General features: G+C 43.8%; 1 protein-coding gene across 17 annotated transcripts in view; it reads left to right on the top strand.

Moving 5' to 3' along the window:
* The window catches only part of ARVCF (ARVCF delta catenin family member), a 448,905-nt gene that overhangs the window by 295,878 nt on the left and 139,135 nt on the right, over positions 1 to 13,892 (top strand). For all 17 annotated transcript variants that reach the window (XM_037879234.2, XM_043529834.1, XM_037879232.2 and 14 more), the window contains one exon: positions 9,927 to 10,085. In XM_037879234.2, coding sequence (XP_037735162.1) covers positions 9,927 to 10,085 — 159 coding nt within the window. The remainder of the gene's footprint in view (positions 1 to 9,926; positions 10,086 to 13,892) is intronic.

Raw genomic sequence — 13,892 nt, 5'->3', positions numbered from 1 at the left:
ACTTGTAGTCATCCAAAGATCTCCCATGAAGTTACTTTCCTGCTGTCACATTTTTACTCTCTGGGGATATATAATATTGTGGTAAGAAGCTGATCACACATTCCCTGCTATGTTCAGTTCAGAAAATAGCTGCTTTTTTTTTTTTAACATGGATCATCTTCTGAGGAGTTATTTGGACTGATGCTGACTTGGTTTCTTAATTCCAAGCAAACCTGCTTTGGTGCTTAATAGTGGGAAATGTTGGCCAGTTCCTTCTTTATGGGATGGGTGATGAGATTCATCACCAATCACTTTGTACTCCCCAGAATAAGAAATGATTTATTTAAGAAATGCCACTCTTCGAATTTAGACTGTAGAACAGCCTTTCATCAGTGATCCACTTATTTTTACTGTTCCGTTTGGAAGGGTTTGGGGTTTTTGCTTGACCTAGTTCATTATGTAGTTCAAACGTCATCCATGGGCAAGAGTGCGGGTACGGGGAGACTGCACTGAATTTTGTTCCGATTTTGATATAAGCCACCAGGACATGTAGAATCATAAACTTTAAGGTCAGAAGGGACCATTACGATCGTCTAGTCTGACCTCCTGCACAACGTAGGCCACAGAATCTCACCCACCCATCCTGTAACAAACCCCTAACCTATGTCTGAGCTATTGAAGTCCTCAAATCGTGGTTTAAAGACTTCGGTCAAGTCTTGGTAAATAACCCACTTCTACATCCTCAAAATTAACTCTGCCTTGAAATAAATTAAGTGTTTTGCTCAGGTCCTTTATACCAGTGCAGTCGGCATAGTTACTTCACCATACAAGCTATCTGGTGTGCTCTAGGTGTGCATATAAAACCTTGAAACTGAAGTACTTCTACGTGTAACTATTTGGCGCTGTATGACTCAATGTGCTGGTGTTGTGTGCTCGCCTGTTAGTGACTGTAGCCTCTGAGTGGCTATTTCATAAAGAGGAAAATCTGTCAAGCTGAGTAGTAGACCGCAGGTGCTCCCCTGTGTGTGTAAACTTGTGGACTTGTAAATACTAATGTGTGTGTCATCTTAATTTCTGATCAAACCCTGGGGAGGGAGTGGGGAGAGAAGGAGAAATGTTTCTTAAATGTCTGACAAGAAAAGGAATGTGCAAAGGACTCCCCCTTCCCACAAACCTGTGTGCCACCATTAAATAAGCAGCAGGTAGAGAAGAAGAAAATTCTGCTGGAAGATAGTGATCTGTGACGTAACATTGTCCCAGGAAAACTCTCCCTCGGTTTAGCTTCTGCTAGCTCATCTGAAGACCCTAGGATGACTGCAAGTACGAGTCTGGGTCGCGCTGAGCTCAGTACACAACTGCTGTTTGTTTAGTCAAATATTCGTAGTGTGTTTAGCTACTGATTTTTTTTTTTAGTAAATCTCGCTGTAGTATTCATTTAGCCTGTGGCTTGCTCATAGCACTTGGCTAGCAAATTACAGGTCTACAGTAGTGGAAAGGAAAAAGAGCATTATCTGTGCAATCACAGTAAGATACAGTGTTTTCCCATTCATTTAATATGATCTCGTGGATGACCGATTTTCCTGATTAAATACTAAGCTATAGCAACATAAGCTGCATTTCAAGAGAAGTATGATTTACCCAGAATGCAATCTGCCTTATGTTGTAGGGGTTTTTGTTTTGTTTTGTTTTGTTTTTTTTAAAATAAAAAAATGGTGTTTGGAAAAAAAACGCTCTTATTGAGTCTAGTTCCTGAAGCTGAGCTGATGGATCATTTAGGAGAAAGGATGGTCTTGTGACTAAGGCACTGGAGTGTGAATCAGGACACCTAGGTTCAATTCTGAGGTCTGTCACAAACTTCTGACCTTGGGCAAGTTACTAAAGCATGATGTGCCTTTGTTTCCCCATCAGTACAGTAAGGATCACGTCTGCCTCATTTCTTCCTTTTCAGGAATGTTGAACTAAATTCATTGTCTGAAAATCCCTTTGAGCTCCGTGGGTGGAAGATGCAATAGAGTGCCAAGTTTTGTTTTGAACAGTAATTACTTATTCTTGTAAAGGTTTTGTCTAAGCAAAAAAATAAACCCAGCCCCCGCTGCAGCAAGTCTCACAGCCTGAGTCAACTGACTTGGAGCTAAAAACAGAAGTGTTGTCTTGGTCTGGAGCTCAGGCTTCCAAAACCTGGTGAGTGGGGAAAGTCTGAGCTTGGGCTCCAGCCCAACCCTAAATGAGTCTACACTGCTATTTTGAGCCCCCCAGCATGAGCCCAAGTCACTTGACCCAGGCTCTGAAACTTGCTGCTGCAGGTTGATTTGTGTGTTGTGTAGACGTACCCAAAGACACACCTTTTTCTTTGCACTACTCAGAACATGTGTTTTAATGCCTCTCCCAGTACTACTTCCTGTAGAGGTCAGAAGATTCATGTTCTTTTGGCAGAGTAAGTTGAGTCTCTGTATCAAATTTGCAAAGGGAAAGGCTCCTCTGTTCATTTCTTTTCTTTCAATTCAGTGTCTGATCTTCCTGTGTAAATACACCAGCTTCAGTTTCTCTTTGAGCCTTAGTGGGATTTGAACTACAATCATACCTACTTTATAGCTGTTTCATTTTGTTCCCAATGCAACATTCAAAGTCTAAACTGAGTGCTCATCAAAACAGATTTGGGATGGTTTAGGTCATTTGCTCCAGTACATGCTCTATGCGTCTCTTTCCCAGTTTTAAGGGCTATCTATAATTAGTGTTCTGAAGGTCACCGGGCACCTATCATTCATCATAGTTATTGAGCATTACTTTTAATGCAGTGGGGTGATTAACATTACCTGCTTTGAAGATGGCCGGGATTTAAAGCCTCAGCATATTCAGTTAGCACCAAAATGATCTGAAAAAATCCTTGCTGTGGCAAGACAAGACGATAAAGAACCGAGACCTCTTTCTTGTGAAAGTGACAAATTGCCCTTTCTGATCCAGAGGGCCAGCTTGCGTGGTGGAGCTGTGCAGCACACTAGCCTTCAGCTAATGGAGAAAAGGGGGGAGAGTGGGAGAGAAAAATACTGAGGTGGAGCGCAATGAATAGGGTATTTTTGTTATTGCCTTGGGTTCAGGTTTTTTTGTTCTCTCCTCCAAAAACAACTTTGCAGCAGGCCTATAATTACCTGGGTCATCCAGCAGGTTAAGAAGGAGGCAGTGCCTCTGGAATCCCTCTTTCTCCCCACTTCCATTCTTAAAACACTGTTTACAATCTTCTGCCATTTTCTAGCTTTGTGGAAAAGTTCAGTGGGTCAGCTTCCCCTTTAGCTTCATCCATCATTCCAGTCAATTAGATGTAGTTGAGGGCCAATTGACCAGTCTTCCATTAACTGAGACACTTCAGATTGTTAAAATAGCATAAAAGCTCTTTGTAGACTGCTGGGCAGAGATTGTAGATTTCCCTGTTGATGGGCAGTTACCCATGGCTGAACAGAGCCCTAGTGTATTTTGCTGCACTTCAGGGATGAATATTACTACTACTTTTCTTGTTCTGTTTGATTTTTTTTTCTTTTTCTTTCCCTGAAAGGTGTGGTGTCTTGAGGAGAGCTCAGATCATGAATTGCACTGGTCCATTCCAAAATTCTTCTTTCCCTGTGGCTGAAAATGCTTTCCAAAATGATTTTCTGGTGGTTGAAAAGTCCAGTTTTTAATACTGGCTTTTAAAGGCCTTTGGCATCTTTCTGTATTCACCTGTTTATCATATTTGTATCTGAAGGGCAAGGAGAATGTGAAACTGCTCCGAGACCAGCTAGTGCATTGTGGCTTACAGCTTGGTTCATTATGGTATCATGTGCTAACTGAGCTTGTTTTTTGATTTGGGGAACATTTTTCTTTTGTGAAGACTTGACTGACTTCAGGATGTGGCTTCTGTGAGTGCCCATGTCATAGAGTTGAACAGCAGAAGTGACCACTAGATCGTCATCTGACCTCCTGTATCACACAATAGAGTGCCTTAACTAAGACCCAACTTCGCTTGGGCTCCGCATCAAGTGACAGTTGCTTTAACTGCAGAACACACTGAACATGAGCACTTAAAAGATAAAGTTTCCGTTTATTATTAGCAGTAATTCAGTATGACCTGCAGGCCCCAACCAAGTGTAGATTCCTGTTGTGCTAGAAACTGTAAAGATATAATAGTCCCTGCTCCAAAGAGCTTACAGTGTAAGGGCGTGTCTACATATGGAGTTATTCTGCAATAACTATTGCTCTTTAAATTCACTCCCTACCTTAATCTGAAGTATCTATTCAAGATTAGATTGATCATGAACATCTGATCCTGCAAAGACTGACTTGTGCGCTTAACTTTACACATGTAAGTAGTCCTATTATATAAAGCCATTGCAAAGATTAGGGTTTCATTAGAAAAGTCAGACAAAGGGTAGGGGACAGGAATTCTCATTTTTATTGAGTTAGATAATGATAATCTGATTTAAGTATGCCCAGATTTCTAATATATTTCTAGTAATCAACACATTTTGGCTTTGTTTACACTAAGCTTTTTTGGACAGGTGTCCCACTGGTGTAAACAGCCTTGCTGTCTTGCTGAAACCTACAGACCTGCTATCTAATAGTAACTTGTAGTAGTAAGCAGTACCCTGAATGTAGCCTCCACTGCAATCCACTAAACAGAAGGATACTGCAGGAAGTAGGGTTATTAGATGGACATGCTTTGAATGTTTTTGAAGAGTGACTGTTTTGGTGGGAAGAGGTAATCTGTAATTTAAACGGTTTCATAAACAAAGAATAAAATAAAACAACTTTTCTGTCTCAATGCAGGATGTGTGATCCTTCTGGGGGAGCTTATTCTTTTACTAAGCAGATATAAAATAGTCACTTTGATGGAAGGATAACTCTAGGACTCAAAATGATGATGGTTCTAGGGACTGCAATAATCTAATGCAAAGTAGTCCCTCAGATATTTCTGTATGGCAGATCACTCTGCTTTTAACAAAACAAGAATTACTATTTTACAGTTCTTGCCTGAAATGTCAGAAGATATTTCAAGTGCACTAAACTCTTACATTTGTTTTTTTAACAATAGCTTGTTTTTAGAGGCTGCTGGAGATTTAAGCACAGCTAAACAGGGAGGTGATTCATCCACTGACAAAAAGCAAGGAGAAAAGTCTTCAGGATTGATACACTTTCTCACTAACTGGACTGGGACCTACTTTTTTTAATAAAGTAGTGTTGACTTCTGATTTTCTTGTGACCGAACCAAAGATATGATGGCTTGTATCGTGCCTCATACATTACACTCAGTGACTTCTCTTGGTGACACCTTGCAAATATGCTCATTTATCACAAGAGAACTCCTGCCATGATTTTATGTAAATGCTCGCACATTTCTGAAGTCTGACCATCACTCTTGAAAGGTTAAATGAGATGTTGTGATCTCTGGAAGGCAAGGCAGAGAGTAACATCTCTGTCCTGCTGGAGCTGTCAGAATCCTGAACATCTTTCCGACTGAGGAGGATTGGATAGGAGCCCTCTTCAGAGACAATCTTCGCTGTTGCTTAATCGCTGTAAAGCAATGGCTCAATCTCAACTTTTCCATATTGGGATCCGTCCCCCATTTAACAATATGGAAAGGGTAAGGTTGTCACAGCCCCCTGACAACTATTCATGATCCCCAGAATGAGAAGTCCTATGCTGACTGACACCAAGCACGACCTCCTCTTGCAGGCTGCCTTGTTAGTACCTTTGCAAAGTGAGCAAAGGAGTGGGATGTGGATCCCAACTGGAATCTCCTGCTGCATGACAGGATAGGAAACTGCCACTAAGACTAGCCGTTGAGGGAACCATATTTGAATCATTACAAATCTGCACAGACTAGCAAATATCAAAATGTCCGTCAAGTCAGGTTTGTACTAAGTTCTTAAATAATTGAGCTGAACTGGTTAAATGTTTGAAACATTGACTTCATGCAGAAACCTGTAAAGCAAAGGAGTGTGCAGGATATTTTTGGAGCTATGCAGAGTGAGATTAATTTCTGATGCCTTTTAAAGAATTTGAAAGTAGCAATGAGTCCTGATTTCTGTGACTGAGATGCACAAACCATGATAATGGAAACTAAACATTTTTTTGTTTTTGCATTGTTGCTACTTTACCAAAAACTTGAGTCAAGAACATTAAAAAGCTTTTGGAGATCAAAGAGCAACCTCCTGGAAGTCAACTTGGGGAACAGGAGGTTGGATGACATTCCACCCTTTTCACTCGCTTGTCCCTGGATAATCTATGCATATGCAACCTGGGTAGCTGTCTGCACTGGGAAATCTACCTTGAACTAGTCAAACTTTCAATCTTTCGATGCTCAGGATAGTCTTTTCCAGCTGATAGCACACTACATTAGGAATGCAAATCCATATCAAATTTCTCAGGATCATCATTTTAGAAGCAGCCACAGGATAAAAACAACCACGAGTGTTCATTTAAAGTTCATTTAAAGTCGGTGTGCTCTAGTCTGCCGTTCACGCATGTTGAAGTGCTAGGCTTTAAAGATTTTCTTTGCCCACAGGCAGCCTGGATACAAAGGGAGTTTTTTAATTATTTTTAAGTAAAAATATCACAAAAAGAACCTACTTTTTACCTCCTTCAATTTTCCTAAGTTTGTTATCACAAAGCAGGGTTTGCCTCATAAAAATGTAGGGAAGGAGGAGAGAAACTAGGTAATCCAGTAGCCTCAAAATGCAGCCGTGGGTGAGTGAGTGTGTGAGAGAGAATGAGAACAAAAGCCACAACTTTAAAAGGTATGGGAATTTGATACCATCTGAAAGTTGGCAGGGAAGGTTACAGGGAAGGGAATACAATGGATTATGTCGAATGGACTTGGATATTGTGTAATTCTGTTTCACAGTGAAGAAGAATAATGGATGGTTCTGAATTTTCAGTGCATTACAATGCGTAAACTGCCTTCTGGTTATAGAGAACCTCCACTTGAGGTGAAACTTTTCTGTTGGTTGGAGAAAATGGCTTCACTATAAGGAGTTGGAATTAAAGCATATGGTTTGTTTTGTTGGTTTTTTTCCCTGGAAAATATGCAACTCTGAATAGATTTTTCCACGGGACTTAGTTTCCCCTTTAGCCTATGGTGATAAAACATAAAATGACTCTTAAACTGCAGAATGCTTGCATGTTTCACCAGTCATTGTCAGTAGTGATTAGAGAAATGAAAGCTTGCAAACTGCTGAAATGAGTGATTTCCTGTGGGGTTTAACCATATTCAGGCTGACAAATTATGCAGTCTTAATTACGCTGTGATTTCAATGGGAAATGGAGTTGGGCCTGCCTACACCACCAGTGAATTGGGTCCCCTGTGCATATTCCTTTTATGATTTGTCCCCTTTCCTGTTTGGTTGAGATGTCCACCTCCGGCTTAACACCTGTACTGAAGTCTGTGACCGGGTTAATATTAATGTGTACCTAGACATGAAAACTATTCACTAGTTAAAATATAAGCCCGAATTGCAATAACAGATATTTTCTGGAATGTCAGAATATAGCAGTAAATGAAGTAAACTGAACAAGGGTACCTTAACCAGCTTGTTTCAAAGAAGGTTACAGATCATGTGAGGATTAAATGAAATATTTTTTCCCCTGTGGAGTCTAACAAGAGAATTTAAAGCTCTGCTCTTGTTCATCTGCACAATGTCCATTTGAAAGTAGTCTCTCCTTCAGGACTCAACAGAAGGCATGTCACCACCTAGGATGCTATCCAGCATACCATGGGGTTGAAATGTAATTTCCTAAATAAAATGCTACAAAACAATACACTGTAGTTTCCTAGTGATGACACTGCTCACAGGTGCAGGATATTGAAGTCTTAACATAATTAAACTCAACACCTGCATGGGAACAGTTTCATCCCCATCATTTTATTTTCATATGAGGTGAAAAGAGATCTTGAATGCCCCACAATCATTTCTTAACAGAATCGGTTAGCGTTGCAATTGATTCTACACAGGGCATAATACTTCACTGCTATTTTTTAAACATTTCATTATTGAAATAAGTATAGAAGGAATATCACAGATTCCTCTTACATCTAGTAAGACTTACCTTTGTAAGCATAGGCCCCAATTCTGCTTTAGGCTCTGTACTCTTACACCTGTGCACAGCCCACTGGCTTTAGGGAGTACAATGAAAGGAACGGTTATATCATTGTACCTAGCCAAGGATTGCAAATATTTTGGAAAAGTCTTATTTCTCAAGCTGTAAACCAGTGTTTCATTGTCCATGTATTGTGACACTTCTGAAATTCATTCATCCATCAGGAATATCTCTTCTGATTTCTGTTGCTACGTGAGGCACACAAATTGCACAAGGAAAAACGTAACAGAAATTTCTGCTTGGGAGGCAGAAGAATCATCTTCAGGTAGCCTTCCTCAAGAGAACCATTCTTTCTAGAGAATTTTCATTCTGATCAACAGTGGACTGTGTAAGGTTGCCAACTTTTGATTTGCAGAAAACCGAACATCCTTGTTCCGCCTCGCCTGTTCTCTGAGGCCCTGCCCCTGCTCACTTCATCTCCCATCCCTCTGTTGCTCACTCTCCCCCACCCTCGCTTACTCGCTCATTTTCACTGGGCTGGGGCAAGGGGTTGGAGTGCGGAAGGGGATGAGGGCTCCGGCTCAGGGTGCGGGCTCTGGGGTTGGGCCTGGGATGAGGGGTTTGGAGTGTAGGAGGGGTCTGAGGGAAGGGGTTGGGGTCCAGGCTCTGGTGTGGGGCTGGTAATGAGGGGTTTGGGGTGCATGAGGGAGCTCTGGGCTGGGACATGGGGTTGGGGTGTTGGGAGGGGGTGTGGGCCCTGGGAGGGAGTTTTGGTACAGGAGGGGGCTCAGGGCTGGGGTAGGGGGTTGGGGTGTGGGAGACGGTGCGGGGTGTGGGCTCCGGAAGCTGCCAGTATGTCCCTGTGGCTCCTAGGTGGGTCCACATGCCGCCCCTGTCCGCAGATGCCGCCCCTGCCGTTCCTAATTGCCTGCGGTTCCCAGCCAATGGGAGCTGGGGAGCTAGTGCTCGGCCGTGTCGACGCCTAGGAGCTGGAGAGAAATGACAGCCACTTCTGGGAGCTGCGCGGAGCCAGGGCAGACGGAGAGTCGGCCTTAGCCCCGCTGCGCCACTGACCAGGCTTTGAATGGCCTTATCAGTGGTGCTGACCAGAGCGGCCAGGGTCCCTTTTCGACCAGGCGTTCCAGTTGAAAACCGAATGCCTGACAACCCTAGTTGACTGTGTTGTGTATATACTACAACTTTTAACTGAGATTGTAACCAATTAGGCCTTGTCTATACTGTAGGATATTCAGCAGGGAAAAATTCCCACTACTGCTATCACCAGTTCAGTTGTGTGATTCTTTAGCTAACCATATTTCCTTAATTATCATCACTTTTGACCAAGTAAGATATGTGTTATCATACTGAGTAACTAGAAGGCCTTGATAAATTATTTATAGCTTTGCTATGTACGGCTACTGAGGTCTGAAGAGTGTGTTTTATCAGTTGGAAATAAGTTTTTAATACTAAATAAGATTAAATGTTTTGAAAGAAATAGTCCTGTTTACTGTGGAGCATGGTGGGGTTTTTTTGTGTTTGGTGTTTTTTATGCACAGATACTCCACTCATCCTAGATTGGACATAGCAGGGAAAGTGAAAATCAAGTGTAAATATGAAGAAATGGTCTCCTGTAAATGGGCAATAAATGCTGAGTCCTTGATGTCAATTTCAAATGAACTCCACTTATTGAGGTTATTCAGTCAGGCCAGCCTACCCTCAGCTAGTTATTCTTGGGTCAGTAAAACCCTCCCTTCTGAATCTATATTTCCAGGCATCTGACATCTTGTACGTTTGTTGTTTTTTAAACAACAAACAAACAAACAAACCCTTCTAAGTAGTGACCATATAAATGACAAACATGTTCCATTTTTATTTCTTAGGAGCAAAGCCCCAGCAACCAGACATCAATAACAATGATGCAAGAGCCTCAGGAGATGGTAGAGGAGACTGTTACTGTTGAGGAAGACCCGGGTACCCCTACTTCCCATGTGTCTATTGTGACTTCAGAAGATGGAACCACAAGGAGAACTGAGACTAAGGTACGAATTTTTGGACCGTGCTGAGTATGATTTAGGGGCATTAGAAGGGTTATTTCAAAGGTAAGGCTTGCTCTCCTTTTTCATAAGAGGTCTATTGGGGAGAAATGGTAAAACTTCAGCCTCACACAGGAATTTAAAAAAAAATATTAATGGCATATAGAATAGAGCAGTACGATAATCACGTCTCTGTGTGTGTGTCAAACTATTTACAGTCCTTAGTAACAGTGTGGGTCTGCCTATTGCTTTGTTCCTCAGAAAATAGTTTTCCAGTTTCCACAGATTTTGTTTTAAATATCACCACAATTGCACATGAGTAAGGCCACGTTTTAATCACTGGTATTTTTAGTAAAAGTCACGGACAGGTCATGAGCAGTAAACAAAAATTCACAGCCCATGACCTGTCCATGACTTTTACTAAAAATACCAGTGATTTAAAACTTGGGGGGCGGCGCAGCCCTGGGGGCACTGCAGATGCTGGGGGGGCGTGGCCCGGGGGCACAGTGGGTGATGGAGAGGGGGTGCGGGGGGCGGGAAGCAGCGGTGTGGGGCTGGGACAGGCTTCATACCCAGCTCCTGGGAAGTGGCGACCCAAGCTCCACGTGCTGCCGCCGCTCCACCCCAAGCCCGGGTTCTGCAGCTCCCCATGGTTGGGAACCGTGGCCACTGGGAGCTGTGGGGGCAGTGGCTATGGGCGGAGGCAGCACGTGGAGCTAGGAGCTGAGGGAGGGGAGTTACTGTCTCCCTTCCAGGGAGGTCCCCGCCAGGTAAGCATTGCCCCACCCCCCCCCCCCCACACCCAAACTCCTGCTGCTGGCGGGTGGGGGGAGCCTGAGACTGTCCCAGCAGCAGCCCGTGCGACTGGCCCAGGGGCTGCCTGAACTGCTCAGGCAGCTCCCGGGTCAGCCGCACCGGGCTGCTGCCGAAGTCATGGAAAGTCACGGAATCCATGACTTCCATGACAAACACGGGGCCTTACACAGGAGTGATTCAGTATGGTCTCTGTCAATACCATGTAGGTTATTATGAATATAGATGTTACTACTGGCCTTCCTTCCCCTTCACTCACTCTGCTCTTGTTTACTCCCCTCACTTTGTCTTGTCTCAGGTTAGTTTCTGTTTTCTGTGGGACAAGTTTTGTGTGTTTGGAGCTCTCTGGGACACTTCGCGGAGCTCTTAGAATAGCATTGTATCTAAAGTTCTGGACCTCTGCAGTTACGCTGACATCTTTACTAGGGTTTGGTCCAGTGAAGGGTCAAAGGTGTTTCTATTTTTAAAACTATTAAACAGCATTCATTAAAACGAGGTTGTCCAGCTGTTTTCCCCCTTAGTTTGGACATAAATGGACAGCCAAAAAAAGTTGTACAGAAGTCACCATGTTGGACACTTGCATGTGTTTACTGGCATTCCAAAATTGCAATCCCTTAAGATATCAGTTCAGAGTGTCAGATCTCAAGCTAAAGGAGCACAATTCCGCTAAAGTCAACAGAGGTGCACATGTTTACACTGTTTGAGGATTTTGAGGAGTGTGTTCTTTTGGCTGTTCTAAAGGCATCTTTAGATAGTCCAAAAAAACCCTGGGATCTCCTTTCCCAGTAAGTTCGTATATAGGATTTAAAAACCACCTCCCCCTCCTCCCATTTTATTTGAGGGATTTATAGTTCCATATTTTAAGATTTAAAAACAGTGCCTTACATCTTTAAATGATCTGAACTCATATATTGTCTTTTTTTCTAGCAAAAAAAGTATACAGGGAGGAAGTAATAAATTTAGATGCTGATGAAATGAAGTAACTTTTTTAATAAACTAATTATAATGCATAATTTTATGAGACTCCACCCTTTAGGTCACATCTACCATTGTATCTCTTTGCACGGCTTAGGTTAATGTAGTTTGTAAAAAATCGCAGAGGCCTCCTTTCCATACAATGGCTGTTAGATAAGGGTGCCACATGGATGATATAGTTTGTCCAAAATAGTCATACTGCTGATAAGCAACGTGTTTGTTCTCATAGCGTGAAGAGTGTAATCTTCTCTTACATGTGTGACAAAGTTCCTCCTTTACCTTGGTGGGTCCTGCGCTTATTGGTGGATTGTGCTTGCCTCAGAGAGTCACAGTAGCTCTCAGTTTGGCCACTCTCATGGCTCAAATCTGACGGTCACTCAGATAACCTCATCGTTGGCCAGCATGGGGAAAAGGAAGGAGAACAATCCCCACAGTCTCTGCTGGTCCACCTAGTGGGTCGGGGGACAGGCCAGGAACCTTCCCCTCTGGTGGGACCCACAGTCCAAGTCAACTCCTCCTGTATCCAATACGGAGTAGGGGGGATGGTGGTGGACCTGGGCCCGCCCTCTACTCCTGGTTCCAGCTCAGGGCCCTGTGGATCACAGCTGTCTACAGAGTTTTGTGTAACACCTGTGTGACAGCTACAACTCCCTGGGCTATTTCCCCATGGCCTCCTCCCAACACCTTCTGTATCTTCACCACAGGACCTTCCTCCTGATGCCAGATAGCGTTTGTACTCCTCAGTCCTCCAGCAGCACGCCCTCTCACTCTCAGCTCCTTGCGTGCACCTCACTAACTGGAGAGAGACCCTTTTTAAACCAGGTGCCCTGATTAGCCTTAATTAATTCTAACAGCTTCCGAATTGGCTGCAGGTGTCCTAATTAGCCTGCCTGCCTTAATTAGTTCTAGAAAGTTCCTGAGTGTTCTGGAATAGTCCCTGTTTTACCCAGGGAAAAGGGACCTGCTTAACCTGGAACTAATGTATCTACCTTCGACCTCTCTTTTGTAGCCATCTGGCCTGACCCTGTCACGCATGGTATACCTGCTATTTCACCATCTTCCCCACATACCTTAAACAAATACTGTACCTGTTCTCTCTCACACTCTCACATACATACCTTTTCCCCCCATGCTCTGAAGAAAATCCTATACAGAAAAAGATGTTTAAATTAACATGTGATATCAAAGAATAAACCTATTTCAGGTACATCCCAAGCATTATAAAATTGAGTAGAAAATTGACATGGTTTAAGAGTTGAGAACATAGTCCAGTGGCGGATTATTCACTGGCGGGCCAGCAGGGCCTGTGCACGGGGCCCTGGCCAATTGGCGGGGGACCCGGAAAAACGGATGCCCCTGTTCTCTGACCCGCTCTGCCTGCACAGCACTTTTGCCAGGAAGTGGGGTCAGGGCGCGGGATCTTGTCCCACTCTCCCTGCCCACCCAGCGCTCCTGCCAGGGAGCGGGGGAAGCCCTCGCACTCTGATCCCTTTTCCCCCCTCCACCCCCGCAGGAGCTCCAGGTGGGTTGTGTGGGGCAAGCCCCTGCACTCTGACCCCGCTCCCCCACAGGAGGAGTGGCGGGTGGGCAGGGGAAACCCCTGTGCCCCAACCTCACTCCACCCCGTAGGAGTGCCGGGTGGGTGGAGCAGGGCCAGACCCCACACCCCGACCCCCTGCACCCTGGCAGGAGTGCTGAGGGAGCGGGGGGACTGCAGGCAGGAAGGGTGGGGAGAGACCCCCACTTGCTCTGGCCCAGGGCCCCACAAAACCCTAATCTGCCTCGGTATGGTCTTTTCATTTATGTCACTGTTAAATCCGCTTCAGTCTATGTACTAAAGCCAGGGGAATTTTGGAACGTAGAAGAGCCATTTTACTAAAGGAATAGTTCTGTTAAAGTCCAATTTTGATTCAAGAAGTGATGTTGAAATGTCCAAAATGCAGGTTGGCCAAACCACGTGTAATTCGGTCAGAAAAGGCAATGTGGTTTTAAAGGGATCACAGTTATCTTTGAAAGTGTATACTT

The sequence above is a fragment of the Chelonia mydas genome, chromosome 15, assembly GCF_015237465.2.
Source record: "Chelonia mydas isolate rCheMyd1 chromosome 15, rCheMyd1.pri.v2, whole genome shotgun sequence".
Lineage (NCBI taxonomy): Eukaryota > Metazoa > Chordata > Testudines > Cheloniidae > Chelonia > Chelonia mydas.
The sequence above is the reverse complement of the archived record's forward strand: the minus strand, read 5'-3'. Positions and strand labels throughout refer to the sequence as shown.